The sequence below is a fragment of the Sorex fumeus genome, unplaced genomic scaffold (assembly GCF_029834395.1).
Source record: "Sorex fumeus unplaced genomic scaffold, SorFum_2.1 ptg000033l, whole genome shotgun sequence".
Taxonomy (NCBI): Eukaryota; Metazoa; Chordata; class Mammalia; order Eulipotyphla; family Soricidae; genus Sorex; species Sorex fumeus.
The window spans coordinates 35,010,639-35,027,618 of NW_026606090.1; the positions used below are offsets into that span (position 1 = coordinate 35,010,639).

General features: G+C 46.2%; 2 protein-coding genes across 3 annotated transcripts in view; both read left to right on the plus strand.

Annotated features, from left to right (window-relative positions):
• The window catches only part of AFF3 (ALF transcription elongation factor 3), a 601,777-nt gene that overhangs the window by 542,004 nt on the left and 42,793 nt on the right, over positions 1-16,980 (plus strand). For both annotated transcript variants that reach the window (XM_056116650.1, XM_056116651.1), the window contains exon 12: positions 15,722-15,908. In XM_056116650.1, the coding sequence (XP_055972625.1) occupies positions 15,722-15,908 (187 nt within the window). The remainder of the gene's footprint in view (positions 1-15,721; positions 15,909-16,980) is intronic.
• On the plus strand, positions 9,738-11,264 carry LOC130025993 (heterogeneous nuclear ribonucleoprotein A3-like). Its single transcript, XM_056116652.1, has one exon. It carries the CDS (start codon positions 9,738-9,740, stop codon positions 10,875-10,877), a length of 1,140 nt encoding a protein of 379 aa, XP_055972627.1. The 3' UTR covers positions 10,878-11,264.

Consider the following 16,980-nt stretch of genomic DNA (forward strand, 5'->3'; position numbering starts at 1 on the left):
TGGAGTGTTTGATCTCATGCAACACTCTGACTGCATCTTGCTTGGAAGGAGCTGAGGACTGCATCCCAGCTCTGGTGTGTGACTCCATACCAGCCTCCTGGCCTCCCATCCTCCCATTGCCAGAAAGTCCCCTGTGACTCATCTTTCCTGGGACTGGAGAGAAACTCCAGGGAGTTAGGCATTTGCCTTGCGCCCAGCCAGTTCCAGTTGCCCAGCACCCCATTCAGTGCCCTGAGCACAGCCAGGAGTGGTCCCTGCACGTGAAGGTTCGGGGCAGGTGCTCTTACAGAGGAGCTCTGCTCCCAGGCTGGCTGTGCCAAGGGAGCATGGTTTCATCTCTAAGCAGGTCTGGGCTCTGAGAATGGAGAGGAAGAAGCTGAGGGTTGTGTTTAATTCAACCAGCCCAGAGTCTCTCTCAGAGAGGGCGTCCAAGAGAAGGACCCCGCCAAATTCCCTGAAGCTGCCAAGGCTGTTTCAACTTAGTAGAGCCCAGCAGCACCCACCTAGACTTTCCCTCTCACTGGTCAGAAGTAAAGGTCTTTAATCCAGAGAGCTCCTTCCCGACTCCCTCTCCCCACACCAGGGCCAGAGAGAGCCCAGCCCTCCTCCCTGCCCTGCCCAAGTCCCTTATAACTGTATAAAGGTAGAGAAGGTGTTAGGGAAAGAGAAGGAGGGCGCGCCACCACCCTGAGGCAGGGAGCAGCTGTGGACAGCTTTTGTGGGATGAGACTCATGAGAGAGATCAGATGCAGGAATCCCCGAGGGAACCAGGGTTGGCCAGCAGGGTGAGGAACATAACTTTAAGGCCACAGGCCAGTCCTTGACTCTGCCCCCAGGAGGCTGGACCTTACCATGAGGGAAAGTCAGGAGGCCAGATGGTCACTCTCGGAGATGCTGGGACCCGTTGGTCTGAGCCAATGAAATACACAGGGAGCAAATTTGTGTCCCACAGAGCACCTACGTGTCAGCAAAACTCCGAAACAGTGCAACTAGGCAGGGTAGAAACAGGCCACAGCAGCCCGGACAGGCCAACCAAAGGCTTCAGGGACACGTTCCAGCTGAGGACAGGCCCAGCATCCACCAGGGTCCTCACCCAACAGGACCGTCAGCATAAATCCTGCTCTGCAGACAGATGGGCTGTGCAGGTGTTTCTCTGCCTGGGGATGTTCACTTGCCGCACCCACCAGCCCCTTTACAAAACCTGCAGCTCTAGGGAAGTGGATTGAGGGAGAATGTCCTCTAAGAGGCTCATCTTTAAAAATAAATGTTTTAGCAGGGTGGGACGGGGGGGATGGAGGGTGGGAGGGATACTGGGAACTGTGGTGGTGGGAAATGGGCACTGGTGGAGGGATGGGTATTTGATCATTGTATAATTAAAACCCAAGCACAAAAATGTGTAAGTCTGCAACTGTACCTCATGATGTCTCACTATTAAAATTTTTTTAATAAAAAAAATGTTTTAGAAACATAGAAAAGCTATCAACAAGCCCAGGAATTCTGAGGGAACTGATGCACAAAGTTTCATTATTATATTTTTCCTTTATCTATAAAGTGATTTCCCCTGATTGGGTCATAGGTAGGTCTTTATTTGACTGAAAGGAGAACTGTCCAAAGTATGACTCGGCTCCAAGCAGTACTTCTTTTTTTGTCTTTTTTGTCATTGTCCGTTTAGAAGTGCGCATTGTGTACCTACCTTAAAAGAAAATCTGATAAACCCAAAACCTGGAATGCCCCCAAACAAAAGTTATATTCTTTAGCAAATGCATTAGTCAGCTCATGCTGCTGCAGACTCGGGGATCTTAGTCAACTGCCCCAGCTCTTTCGAGTAGCCCCTAGACTAGGGAGCAGTGCCACACAACTGGTTAAGAATTAAGGTGTCTTTAATCACCTTTGACATTTGGTGTCATGAAAGATAAACCTCCAGGAAATGACAAGGCCCCCACAGGGCTCCCGCAGTGCTCTCTTGTATCTGAAATTGATTATCAAGCCTTGCTGGCATCCCAAAGTTTTTGATGAAATTGGAATTTGGGCACTCTCCTCATTCCCTAAAAATGAATAAATTGGCCTTTTAGGAGGATCTCTGGTTTATTTGGTTTCAACCAGAAAGAACTCCATATGCTGCAAAAACATCACCAGTGAAATATGAGGCATAATTTATGTTCAAGTTTACAGAGCTCCTGAATTACTGATTTTCTCTCCTGCTCACTGAGGCAGGTTCTGTTGACTTTTATCCTTCCCTGAGGCCAGCAGCAGATTTCAGGCCCCTCTGGGACATGCAGTGCACTGCATTAGTCTTCTTTACGGCTTTCCACTTTCCCGGGACATTCCCTACAGCCGTCCCATCTGAGGTCGAGATGAATGAGTTGTGCTGCCCTCCTCACCTCTAGCAATCATCATACCAGCCTCACAGTTCCCCTCAGGAAGCTGCCTCCCACCTGCAATTTTCATATAAACTGAGCTATTACAAACTGTTTATTTGGAGGACCTAAATGTAATTCTGTTCTTCTTAGCTATCATCTTGTACTGGATAGCATCCTTCTAATATTAATCCAAAGAGGATCTAAAACTACTACAATGTTCTATCTATAGAATAAAAAAATTAAAAATTCAGCAAACATATATACATACATATCTGTGGATCAATATAAAAGCAAACCAAAGAAGTTCCAATGCTTCTGTTCACGATCACGATCACGACCACCCTGTTGTTCGTCGATTGCCTCGAGCAGGTGCCAGTAACGTCTTCTTCGTCCTAGCCCTGAGATTTTTTTTTTTTAAAGTGCCATATTCAAGGCTTTTTCAGGGTTAGGAGAATGAGACCCATCATTGTTACTGGTATTTGGCATATTGGGTATACCACGGGGAGTTTGCCAGACTCTGCCGTGTGGGCATGTTACATTTGGTAGCCTGCCAGTTTGACCAAATTAGGAATGAGATGATAAGATGTCGCGCTTCCGGGAGCTGAGTGTGATGATCTCTGGATCCTGGCCGTTGTTGGAGTTACACGGCAGTTGGTGGGTGTAACTGTCTAGTTACTGGCAGGTCCAGTCCCAAACTGTGCAGGCTTGGAGATCTCAGCCCCGGGTCCCACACACCTGGGTTCCTCTGTCAGTTCTTTTATGCGTGAGGCTCATCCAAGTGTGTGGAGAGTGCTCCCAGCATGGCCTTGGCTGGGCCTCGATGATCTTCAGCTGTTGGGCCCTGGTGGAGACAGTCAGGCATAGGGTAGGAGACTCTGTCTTGTTCTCTCCCAGGAGCTGAGTGTGATGATCTTTTATGCTTTATTATATATCATATAATATATATATATTATTATATATCATAATGCTTCTGTTATTAGGAAGTAATAAAAAATATTTTTTAGTAACAAAATAGGAGACTAACACCCAAGAATAGCTGAGATAAGTACCAGGAGGTTTACTCCATGGCTTGAGGCCAGCCGCACATGCTCGGGGTAAAGGCAGCTCATATACAGAAGGGAACACCAAACAAAGGATGTTGGGAAGATCCGCCCAGTATGGGAGATGCATGCTGAAAGTAGACTATAGACCGAACATGATTGCCACTCAATGCCTCTTTTGCAAACCACAGCACGCAAAAGGAGAGAGAAAACAAAAGGGAGTGCTCTGCCACAGAGGTGGGTATGGGAGGGTGCGAGGGATACTGGGATTAGTGGTGGTGGAAAATGGGCACTGGTGGAGGGATGGGTACTCGATCATTGTATAACTGAAACCCAAGCACAAAAATTTGTAAGTCTACAACTGTACCTCATGGCATCTCACTAATAAAAAATTTTAAATAAATAAAAATTTTTAAAGAAAAGAAAATATTAGCACACAAGGAGGGGGATGGATTACAGATTGTTACTCAATCTGTAACAACATGTTAGTAATCTCTTATACAAGGGCTTGATGGATCCAGGGTGAGATACAATAATCTTTACACACTCTCTTCTAATATATTTTTTGATCATTTTTAGCAAATTATTCATAACAAATGACACAAAATAAATTATTTAGGGCCTGGCAGGCTTGGGTGATGGTTGGGAAAATTGGAAATGGTGGTGGTGGGAAGGTGTAATGGTGATGGGATGGTTTTGGAATATTGAATGTAATGAATCATCATTAACTACTTTTTTTAAAAAAGTATGTAAAAGTATTATAAAATCATCCTGGAAAATGTTGAAGGAAACAAAGCCAGAAAATACTCAATTTAAGGGCCGAGGCAGTGAGTAGGGCTGTTGCCTTGCATGTGACTGATCCAGGTTCAATCCCATATGGTCCCCTGAGGCTCATCAGAAGTGCTCCCTGAGTACAGAGCAAGGAGTAAGCCTTACTGCCGCACTGCCAGATATGCAGGAAGGAAGGGAGGAAAGGAGGGAGGAAGCAAGGAAAGGAGGGAAGGAAGAGACTAGAATTAGTCTAGAATAAAGACTGGAATTATTATGTAGGATAAGAGTTGTTTCTTTTAACATAAGATAAAATTTGTAAAACTTTGACAAAGGGAAAAGAAAACAAAACTTGAAATAACTGATATAATTGCATAATTTTTGTTCACATTTTGTGAATTAAACTTAAAGATGTAATTTTTGGGAAAGACAAAAAATTGAGAAGCAAAAAAATGGGTAATTGCTAAGGAATAAATTGTAAAGGATTTTAAAGAATTGCCATTACAAAAGGCTATAGAACTAAATGATTTTACTGAAAACTCTTAACTTTAAGGAACAGATAATTTTCATATCTGCCTACTACTTAAACTTTTCTATTAAACTATGAAAAGGTAGAATATTGTACCACTTATTATTGTGAGCAGTGTCACCATGGTACAAAACCTGCCAAAAATCTCCCCAAAATATGTCCATTTAAATGTTGAGCTCACCTAACATCTCCCAAACTTCTAAAGAAAACACATACAAAGTAAATTTTTAACTACTTTAATAGAATCACCTTCCACAAGTAGGCTTAAAGATATAGTATAAATATATAAAGAATTGCAAAGTACAGGAAAGTTTAAAATACACCCTTTGGGTACTGGAGTGCCAGCTAAGAACACCGAATTTGGGGGCAGTGGGTTGACTGGGGGCACACGGGGGCATAGATGTGGAGTCCTGGGTACTAGGGTGGTGGTGGGGTGAAGTAACTGTACATCATTATGACATTTATGACACAAATGCCAACACCATTGGAAACACAATACCTCAACTACAGAACATTTTTTTAATGTATTTGTGGGGGACAGAGGTGGTGGTTAGGGCTGACTCCTGGCTCTGTGCCAGGGATCACTCCTTGAAATCTCAGGGACCACAGGGGGTGCTGGGATCGAACCCGTGTCTGCTGCATGCAAGGCAAGTGCCCTACTCATTGTATATCACTCCAGCCCCTAAAAAGAGAGGGTACTCAAACATTATGCAACTGAAACGCAATCATGAACAGCTTTGTAACTCTGTATCTCACAGTGATTCAATGGTTTTTAATAACAAAAAAATATGTTTAACTCCTCCTAATTCTACCATCGGAGAGCCCGGCAAGCTACCGAGAGTATTCGATATGCCAGACACAGTAACAACAAAGTCTCCAATGGAGACGTTACTGGGCCGGCTCGAGCAAATCGACGATCAACGGGAGGGAAAAAAAAAAAAATTCTACCATCCAACATATCTACAGTAAACACTGAGCTTACTGTTGATCCTTAAATAAGGTGGGGTTAGCACCCAAAAGGAGAGTGAGAACAAAAGGAAATGCCCTGCACAGAGGCAGGGTGGGATGGGGGGATGGGGGGGTGGGAGGGATACTGGGATCAGTGGTGGTGGAAAATGGGCACTGGTGGAGGGATGGGCACTCGATCATTGTATAACTGAAACCCAAGCACAAAAATTTGTAAGTCTACAACGGTACCTCATGTGGTGTTTCACTAATAAAAATTTTAAAATAATAATAATAATGAATTTCAAATTAAAAAAATAAAATGGGCTTTAGACTGAAAATGATTGCCACTCAATGCCTCTTTTGCAAACCATAGCACCCAAAAGGAGAGAGAGAGAACAAAAGGGAATGCCCAGCGAAAGAGACAGGGTGGGAGGGGGTATGGGGGGTTAGAAGGATACTGGGATCAGTGGTGGTGGTGGAGAATGGGCACTGGTGGAGGGATGGGTACTCGATCATTGTATAACTGAAACCCAAGCACAAAAATGTATGTGTCTACAACTGTACCTCATGGTGTTTCACTAATAGAAATTTTAAAAATTTAAAAATTAAAAAAAAATAAGATGGGGTTAGGCACACTAAAAAATTGCAGATAGGAATTTTTCTTTCCCTAAAAATGTATCTCCGTCATCCTTTAGGATACATGGTGAATTGGTTTCAGGACACCCCCCTCCCACACACACACACAAAAAAAAAACCAATGGGAGGTCAGTCCCTTAAATTGGTCCCCTCCATCTGTGGGTCCTGCACCCATGGATTCAACCAACTGACATCGGAATTGATTTATTTGTGAATGTGGAACCAAGAAGAGAAAAAATCCCTGCTTGTGAGTGGACCCAACCCCTGATGTTCGAGGGGCCAATAGATATCCTTCAAATATGTGTGAAAATCTGTGTATAAGTATGTGTATATGTGTATGTAGGCATGGGCATATGTGTGTGTGTGTGTGTGTGTGTGTGTGTGTGTGTGTGTGTTTCAAGGAATCGTGATCATCTTATTTTGTAGCCAAAAGACTGCCAGAGACAGACCATCCATGTCAATTAAATTTGATTATATAGATCCTCCTTTTATTTGACAAATGATACATATGCATGGCAGAGGCAAAGGTGTTGGCATGGGGCGGGAACCCATGCACTGGCCCTGGCTCAGACCCCAGTGCCCTGGGTTCTGACAGGGTCCGTACTTCGGTCTTTTCCTTTTGTGGGGCCACCCCTGGAAATGCACACGACAGCTCTCCTCACTGTGCTCAGGCAACCACCAGTGGTACTGGGGACTGACCCAGAGTTGGCTGCATGCAGGACAAGTGGCTTCACCCCTGTAATTTCTCTTCAGCCCCAACTCCTCAGCCCATTTGTGCTCAGGGCTACATAGCTAGCCAAGAGGCTTTACTAGCCCTACACACAATGGCCAGGGAAACAGCAAATAGGGCTGGAGCACATGGCTGGTAGAAGCAGGGTTCTGGGCTTCATCTCTGGCACTGCCTGGGCTACTGAGTGCCCCTAGGGACAGGCCCAGTGGTCCCCAGCACTGTGTGGAGATCCCACATAATATCTGGGTAGGCTTCTCTGATTCTTTTTTTTTTCTTTTTGGGTCACACCCTGTGATGCACAGTGAATTATCCCTGCCAGTTCTCAGGGGAGCATATGGGATGCTGGGAATCAAACCCGGGTCGGCTGCATGCAAGACAAACGCCCTACCCACTGTGCTATCACTCCAGCCCCGGCTTCTCTGATCCTTAAGAAAAACCCTGTCAGCAAATCCCCATCCTCTCCCAGGGAAAAGGCAGTGTCAACACTTTGGTATTCTCAAAAAGTTTCTTGGAGCACAGAGAACTGGCACCTTGAGGCCATTTCCTCATTACTTATATCCATAAAAAGTTTTCACTGCAAGTTTTAGAGACAGAATTGACAGTGAGCATTCGGTTCTAATATGTCTGTAATGGTTACAGAATTTTAATATGTCTGTAATGATTAGAGAATTCTGAGGAATCCTTCATAAGGGAGTATCATTATTCAGCCCTCTACTGCTAGCTCTTTGTTTATAGATACTTCCTGTTGCAAAGAAATACTGTGGTAAATATTGTAATAAATTCTGTGATAAATATTGTAAACATTTCTGATCCTTATCCAAAGGTAAAATCCTTCTTATGCTTTATTTGTGCCCGTCACTCTTTCTGTTTTAGGAGTGGGGGTGGTTGATAGGCCACAATTAGCAGGACTCGGGTATTACTCCTGTCTCTGTGCTCAGGGTTCACTCCTGGCAGGGCTCAGGGAACCATACGCAGTGCCAAGAATCAACCCAGGATCGGTCGGCACTGCACTCTCTCTGCCCCTCTTTATAATGCAACCGTCTGAAATGTTGATGGTATACAATGGATGTAGACCTGTTGTATTAAACTTCTGCTCTGCAGATCTCATCTGACCTAAAAAGTTTCATTACTCCAATGCAGTGAAACTTCTCATTGATAAAACTTCAAGTTAGTCACTGGCATTTAAGATCAGGAGATCCAGCCGGGTCCTGAGGCTGACTCCATGGCAAGTTCCAGCCTTTGAATGTGGGGCTAAGGACTCAATCCCCGGTACTGGAAAGGAAAAACAAGATACAGTAAAAAATAGTAAAGTTTGAATATTTTGTATAAACATAAAGATTTAGGACTCTTCTTGCCACATGAAGAAGTGTAGAGAAACAGCCTGAGAGCACTGAAGATTCTCCAGTCGTTCCCCCCCCCACCCCGCCCCAGCCCCTTTCCCTGGTCATTCATCAATCGCTGCATATTTAGCTTTCCTTATACCGGACACCTCACTCATATATGCTACTTGCCCAACAGGCTCTCATTTGTCTATATAGTTGTCTATATAGTGTCTATAAAGTGTCTATATTGTCTATGTAGTGTCTATATAATGTACTACAAAGTACATTGTCTTCTACCCTGAACCAAACATCATTTCTCTTTTATTCACTTATTTCTCTTTTATACACTCAATCGCTATTTTTACAAATCTATTTGGGGATCTCTGCTAACTCTGGGGACACAAGCATAAAACTTCAGAGCATCTAGGTAATATTGCAACTCTGACCTAAATCATAGGATAGAATCTGAAGAGGGAAAGAAGGAACTCTGCACAGAAGCTAGGGAACAAAGGAACCTCGCTCAGTCCAGACACAGGATGTCAGAATGATGAGAAATGTGTTGTGACCAGGGCCAATGGGTGAACTCAGGAGGTGACTCGAGGTCAGGCCATGAAGGGCTTCCAATGCCCTGTTTAATAGGATAATCTTTCCAAGATACATTGCAGAACAAACAGAAAAATCACAGTGAACCAATAATCCTCATGGTTTTGTGTTATAGCTTTGTTTTTGTTGTGGGAGGTAGAAGCCAATCTCAGAAATAGTAAACCTTCTGTAACCATTTTCTGTTTCTAGAATGCGGTTGTAGTGTAAGATCAGTGAATATCAGTAAGATGCTATCAGTATCGGAATGCGACTGCCAGGCACTGATTGTAACTTGGAAATCGAACTTTTGCTGAGTTCATATAGAGGGCTTGAAAAAGAAGGAGCTGGAGCTGCTTCTTAACGTGTCGCCATTCTATTAGTTCCAACCAAGGAAGTGACGTGGGTGGCAGACCCTGAACATGACACAGTTCCCCCAGCCTGTCATCTGCTCAGTTAAAGGCTTTCAGGCACTTCGTGTACTCCCCTGGACCTTGTGTCCTGCAGAGCGGCAGAACAGCCTTGCCTCTGAGATCCAGGATCTTTCATTTTGATTCCAGATCTTTTCTCTTACCATCTATGTCCAGACTTACCCCATTCCAATTCAGAAAGAAATGTGTTCCTGCAGCCGAAGGCAGGGGCATGCGTGCATCATTTGGGATAAAGCTGGACTCTCCAAAGGTGTCTTTGCTGGCTATAAAACCAGCAAAACATTTCCTGACATCAAAAGACAGGAAGTAAACCCAAACACCAAGAGGGTACTATGCTTACCTGATAGCAGAGAACTTTTAGAGTCTGTTTAAAGAAATATTCTCTGAGCTCAAAATGGAGGTAAAACCGCCGCCCGGTCGCCCCCAGCCCGACTCCGGCCGTCGCCGCCGCCGCCGGGGGGAGGAGGGCCATGATCCAAAGGAACCAGAGCAGTTGAGAAAACTGTTTATTGGAGGTTTGAGCTTTGAAACTACAGATGATAGTTTAAGAGAACATTTTGAGAAATGGGGCACACTTACAGATTGTGTGGTGATGAGAGACCCCCAAACAAAACGTTCCAGAGGCTTTGGTTTTGTGACTTACTCATGTGTTGAAGAGGTGGATGCAGCTATGTGTGCTCGACCACATAAGGTTGATGGGCGTGTAGTGGAACCAAAGAGAGCTGTTTCTAGAGAGGATTCTGTGAAGCCTGGTGCCCATTTAACAGTGAAGAAAATTTTTGTTGGTGGTATTAAAGAAGACACAGAGGAATATAATTTGAGAGACTACTTTGAAAAGTATGGCAAAATTGAAACCATAGAAGTAATGGAAGACAGGCAGAGTGGGAAAAAGAGAGGATTTGCTTTTGTGACTTTTGATGATCATGATACAGTTGATAAAATTGTTGTTCAGAAATACCACACTATTAATGGGCATAATTGTGAAATGAAAAAGGCCCTTTCTAAACAAGAAATGCAGTCTGCTGGATCGCAAAGAGGTCGTGGAGGTGGATCTGGCAACTTTATGGGCCGTGGAGGCAATTTTGGAGGTGGTGGAGGAAACTTTGGCCGTGGTGGAAACTTTGGTGGGAGAGGGGGTTATGGTGGTGGCGGTGGTGGCAGCAGAGGTAGTTATGGAGGAGGTGATGGTGGATATAATGGATTTGGAGGTGATGGTGGCAACTACGGCGGAGGTCCTGGTTATAGTAGTAGAGGAGGCTATGGTGGTGGAGGACCAGGATATGGAAACCAAGGTGGTGGATATGGTGGAGGTGGTGGAGGATATGATGGTTACAATGAAGGAGGAAATTTTGGCGGTGGTAACTATGGTGGTGGTGGGAACTATAATGATTTTGGAAATTATAGTGGACAACAGCAATCAAATTATGGACCCATGAAAGGGGGCAGTTTTGGTGGAAGAAGCTCGGGCAGTCCCTATGGTGGTGGTTACGGATCTGGTGGTGGAAGTGGTGGCTATGGTAGCAGAAGGTTCTAAAAACTCAGCAGAAAAGGGCTACAGTTCTTAGCAGGAGAGAGAGCGAGGAGTTGTCAGGAAAGCTGCAGGTTACTTTGAGACAGTCGTCCCAAATCCATTAGAGGAACTGTAAAAATCTGCCACAGAAGGAGCGATGATCCATAGTCAGAAAAGTTACTGCAGCTTAAACAGGAAACCCTTCTTGTTCAGGACTGTCATAGCCACAGTTTGCAAAAGTGCAGCTATTGATTAATGCAATGTAGTGTCAATTAGATGTACATTCCTGAGGTCTTTTATCTGTTGTAGCTTTGTCTTTTTCTTTTTCTTTTCATTACATCAGGTATATTGCCCTGTAAATTGTGGTAGTGGTACCAGGAATAAAAAATTAAGGAATTTTTAACTTTTCAATATTTGTGTAGTTCAGTTTTTCTACATTTTAGTACAGAAACTTTAACAAAATGCAGTTTTGGAGGTGTTTCCTTGTAAGTTAACAAGTAAAGAAGATCATTGTTAATTACTATTTTGTATGAATTTTGCTAAAGTTAACTGTAAAGAAACACCTGCTGACTTGCAGTTTAAGGGGAATCTATTCTCCCATTTCCAAACCATGAAATGAATGGGCGCTGACATGTGGAGAGAATAGATATTTGTATGTTTGCAATGTGTGTTTTAGATAAATAGAATTGGGTATATAAATTAGCATATTTGTGAATTTAATAGCATTAAGATTTAACTTCAAATGAAAAAATCTCAAAATTCCTAAAAAAAAAAAAAAAAAAAAGAAATATTCTCTGAGAGGAAGAAGTATTGAAATTGGAAATATAAGGAGCACATCCAAAATTTTTATTGGCAATGATAAGTTTTAATTCTCCGACAACCCTGTAATCGATTTTATATTTTCATTCAGCAATCACATATGAACACACCAGGCACTTGGTTAAGTTTGATGACAAAAAAAGACTTATTTCATGATCTTAGAAATGTATTCTCATCTAAAGACTCAGTGGAACTGTGTTCCTGAAATAATGTAAAGGGAGAGTCTGAACTCTGCTAAAAATTGTCCAGAGATGTCACCGTGTAAACCAGTTCATTTTGTCATTTCAGGAAAGAAGTTAAATTTTTTAAGTTAGTTTCTTAGATCCCTTTGATATGGTAACATGACACCACTTTGGCACACTAAAACCCTCTGTTTGCAATTTTGTTAGTTTTATTTATTCTTTCTGTTTGTTTGGGGGTGGGGCACACCTGAAAGTACTCAGGGTTTGCTCCTGGCTCTGCACTCAGGGAATCACTCCTGGTGGGACTTAGGGGACCATGTGGGGAGCCAGGGATCTAACCCTGATCAGCCGCATGCAAGGCAAGTACCCCACCCGCTGGACTATCTCTCCAGCCCCCAGCCCCCATTTACATTTTAAGCAGGTGAGGCCTTCTTTCAAGGTTGTCTCTCAGATGCCTCCTTTCCTGCCAGGGATCTGTGTGCTCAGAACGTCCTCCTGGGTGAACTGAGCTGCCCCTTTTATCCCTGGGGTCTTTGGTGGCAGTCGTCACCAGCTTCTGGAGGCTGCTGTCCCCACAGAGACTGCATCTGCATTGGGCTGAGTCCTTAGCCGGAAGCTGACCCTGAGAACACACACCAACAGAACTCATTGCAGCGGAGCCACGGAGCTCCTGCAGACAGGCTGGTCCCCATCCTCAACATGGAGAGTTTCTGGGGTCGTTTTCTCTGGGCAAGTCATTGAAACAAGAGGCATTCAGTAGCAAAGCATGAAGAAATACCTAAAATCCTTGTCTCTCTTGGTGGTTTTAGACACATAAAACTGTCACTGGAGGTGAAGGTCCTGATTTGGGGGAGGGGAACATAAGCTGGAGGCTTAGCTGCCAATCAGAACCCAAGTTGAGACTCATCTCCCCCTGGCCCATCACTCTGCCAGTCACAGAGGGCAGGCTACATGCTAACTGGACGGGCTTTGCCCCAGAAAGTTAAGGAACTTTTTTTCAAAGGAGAGTGGCTCTGTGGCAAGGCCCTTCCTGCACTGCTGCCTCTGCAGCTTCACCTGCTCTGAACTCAAGAGGGGAGAGGAGCTGCCTGCTGGGCAAAGCTTCACCCATCACCAAAATCCAGTCCCAGTGCACTTGGCTCATCTTACTGCAGATGTCATTCCAGACTGTGGCATGTGGGGCTGGAGTGATAGCACAGTGGGTAGGGCATTTGCCTTGCACGCAGTGGACCCATGTTCAATCCCCAGCATCCCATATGATCCCCCGAGCACTGAGTGCAGGACCAGAGTAACCCCTGGGCATCGGACCCCCCAAAAAAGGAATAAAAAGATGGAGACATACTGTGGCCTGTGTTTAGGGTGGCGAAGGGCTTTTTATGTGGCTTTTCCCCCATTGACTGGTGGACCTACTAACCGACAATTCATGTGAATTCCAAATGTTCTCATATTTCACCATAAAATGCTTTTCCTCTATCAATAATCTTGACTCAGCCAACAGGAAGATGGATTTTAGTTCATAAGGGGTGGAACGACAGCACAGTGGGTAGGGCGTTTGCCTTGCATGCGGCTGACCCAGGTTTGATTCCTCTGTCCCTCTCGGAGAGCCCGGCAAGCTACCAAGAGTATCCTAAGCACACGGCAAAGCCTGGCAAGCTCCGCATGACATATTCGATATGCCAAAAACAGTAACAAGTCTCACAGTGGAGGCATTACTGGTGCCTGCTCAAGCAAATCAATGAACAACGGGAGGACAGTGCTACAGTGCTAAGGAGGGAAAAGTCCTCGGCCTGTAGGCCCCTTCAATCCCTCCCACCTCTGTCTGAGGAGCTGGGCTCTGCACTTAACACCAGATAGGAATAGGAAGGAAGAAACCCCGTAGCTCCCCCAGGCCTGTGCGGGTGGCGGCCAGGCTGCTGAGGCACAGTGTCAGGGCAGCTATGGGCTGCGCCACTGTGGAGAGAGACCCCCTCAGGAGAGAGCTGCTCACACCGTTCCCCTGCAGCCTCATGACCCAGAGTGGCTCTCCCTTCCAGATGCATCTTGCCAGATAGTTTCTTGTAGCTGTTCTAGAAGGAGCAAGGCTCCAAGAACATTCATTCCTCTCCAGCACCCCATGCAAGGATATATGAGGCTCTGTCTTAGGCAAAGCATGTGTAAAAAATATTTAAAAGGTGAGCAGAAAAGTCCTTTACCTTGTTCAAACCACTTTGCACTTAAACTCTGGTGACTGTGCCAGCCCTGGCCTTCCCAGTTCAGTGTCTAAGAGCAAGTGTCCACAACTGAAGGGGCGACAGGCACTTGCAGACTCAACATTGAAAAGTGATGCTTACGGTAACTCAGTGTTGAAAGTAGGTAAAGGGATGTACCTGATAGCTTTTCATTATCTGTGTTGCAAACCATAAGACCCAAAGGGAGAGAAAGAGAGGGAGAGGGTGAAAGAGAGAGAGAGAGAGAGAGAGAGAGAGAGAGAGAGAGAGAGAGCTTGCCATAGTGGCAGGCAGGTGGAGGGAGGGAACCGGGACCATTGGTAGTGATACAAGTACACTGGTGATAGGATGGCTGTTGGGACATTATATGGCTGAAACCCAGTCAGAAATAACTTTGTAACTGTATATCACTGTGATCACTGTGATTCAAAAAATTAAGTACGTGCAGGGAAAAATACAATTATCCTTTGGGACCTGAGCCATAGTGTAGTGTGTTGCCTTGCATACTGCCAACCAGGTTCAATCCCTGTCATCCATATGGATCCCAGGTACCGCCAGGAGTGATCACTGAGAGCAGAGCCTGTAGTAAGCCCTGAGCACCACCAGGTGTGACACCCTCCCCCCAAAGAAGAATGATCCCTGCCTGGCACTAAGGCACTTGCCTTGAATTCTGCCGATCTGATCCAACTTGAATGCCCAACGCTCCCTAGTTTTCCAGAGCACCAACAGGGGTTACTCCTGAGCACTGAGCCCAAATAGCCCCTGAGCACTGCTGTGTCCAGTTACCCCCACTCTGCTTCTCCCGACTCCAAAAAAAGTGATCGCTAAATTTTTTGATTTAACATTTGACCCCAAAAAGACATGATCAGGTGTGTTTCAATCAAATTAGTGGAGGACGTTGAAGATGTGGAATATTGTATAAGTAGTGGAAGTTCCTTTTGGCTCAGACACTGGGTGGATGTCAGCTCTTTGAATTTTTGTGGCAAATCAATTACTACTAGAAAGCACCGTTTTTTTCTTGTCTATCGCATCTTTAATGACTTTCTGGCAAATTTCAAAATGTAATCTGAGGATTGAGTATTAATTGGACCTGCTATTAACCTCTGCCCCATGGTAGAGTTTTAAAGCCTGTAATACATAAAACGCAAAAATTGTGTCTCTCACGTTGTTCACAGACAGCTCATGTGTGGGGCCTGCCGAGGGTGGTGGGGCCTCACTTGGGGTGCAGAGAGCTGGGAATCGGGTTGTGACTCTGGCCAAGCCCGCTGGTCTTCGGAACCTTCCGGAAGGCACTATGTGAAACACTGTGCCCTTCCTCCCAGCGGCCTCCCTCAGTAAGATAAAGAAGACAAACAAAGCTTATTCTTTCTAAAATTCTTGAAGAATTTTTGGATTCACTTGCAATTTGGTAGGAAATTTGCGCAGCTGCAAAATAGAGAGAGCTGTCCCGAAGCGAGGCCAGCCCCGTCTGAGCCCAGCACACGGCCAACTGGGGCCTTCTCGGGCGTGGGCTTTTGGCGTGTCACTCCCGGATCCTGAGGATTCTCTGCTGTGCTGAGAGCCTGAGTTTGGGGTGACAGGTGTACGGGAGTCCCCTGGGTGTGTGTTCCTGGCGCCTCACTCGCCTTCCTTCTCTCTCCTTCCCGCCTTGCCATGGCAGCGCCGTGGGCCCGCCGGCAGCGTGTCAAGCCTCTGTGCCTTCCAGCCAGCGCAGCTCCAGCGGCAGCAGCTCCAGCGGCAGCAGCTCATCCAGTGACTCGGAGAGCAGCTCTGGGTCCGACTCGGAGACAGAGAGCAGCTCCAGCGAGAGTGAGGGCAGCAAGCCGCCCCACTACTCCAGCCCCGAGGTGAGACCCTCCCTCCAACCCCCTACTCCAGACCCTCCCTCCCTCCGCCCCCCTGCTTCAGCCTGAGGGGAGACCCTCCCTCCAGCCCTGCCGTGCCAGCCCTGAGGTGAAACCCTCCTCCCTCTGGCCTCCACAACCTCAAGCCACCACCTTGGCAACGTCTCTGGCCACGCTCTGCCCTCATGGTCTCCATGGTGGGGCCTCCTCACGCTGCTGCTAAGGATGGGTTTCCTTGGCAATGCAGGCACTCAAGGCCAGGCAACTCAGGGATACATTGGCTGGCCCCAGCTTGGTTCTCACACCACAGTCCCCCAACGCCACCGTGTGGCCCTGGGGCCCTAAGCACCACACGGTCACGGTCACAGTCCTCCCGTTGTTCATCGATTTGCTCGAGCGGGCCCAATAACGTCTCCATCATGAGATTTGTTGTTACTGTGTTTGGCATATCGAATACGTCACGGGTAGCTTGCCAGGCTCTGCAGTGCGGGCGAGATACTCTCGGTAGCTTGCCGGGCTCTCCGAGAGGGGTGGAGGAATCGAACTCGGGTCGGCCTTTTGGCCGCTTATAAGGCAAACGCCCTACCACTGTGCTATCACTCCACATTCTTGGGCTTTTGCACTGAACCCCAGGGCTGCTTGACCAAGAGTTAGTGGAGTGGCCCCAGGCCCTGAGCACTGTGGGGAGAGACGCCAACCCCCACCCAAGGACATAGAGTAACTGAAGTTGGTGGGTCCCCACAGGAGGCTTGTGTGAGGCGGAGAGGAAAGAAATGAGCACTTTCTCCCAAGCCATGTCTGCCCCCCAGGACCAGTGGGAAGACCAGGACTGATAACGTCTGCCATGAGCCCCTGTGTGGCACGGGCCAGGGCGTGGCTAGCCCCACCAGGTGGCCGTCAAGCCACACCTGACGCCCACTTAACCTGCTTTGCTTCTTGGCACGGGGGCTAATCCCCACCACGCGATTTCTTGGGGAGCCCTGGACTCAGGGTGAAGCGAGAAATTACTTTTTGCAGGAAAAGAAAGCTAGTCCTAGGCCTTCCCCAGGTTTCACAGGTCTCTGTTCTTCTTGCA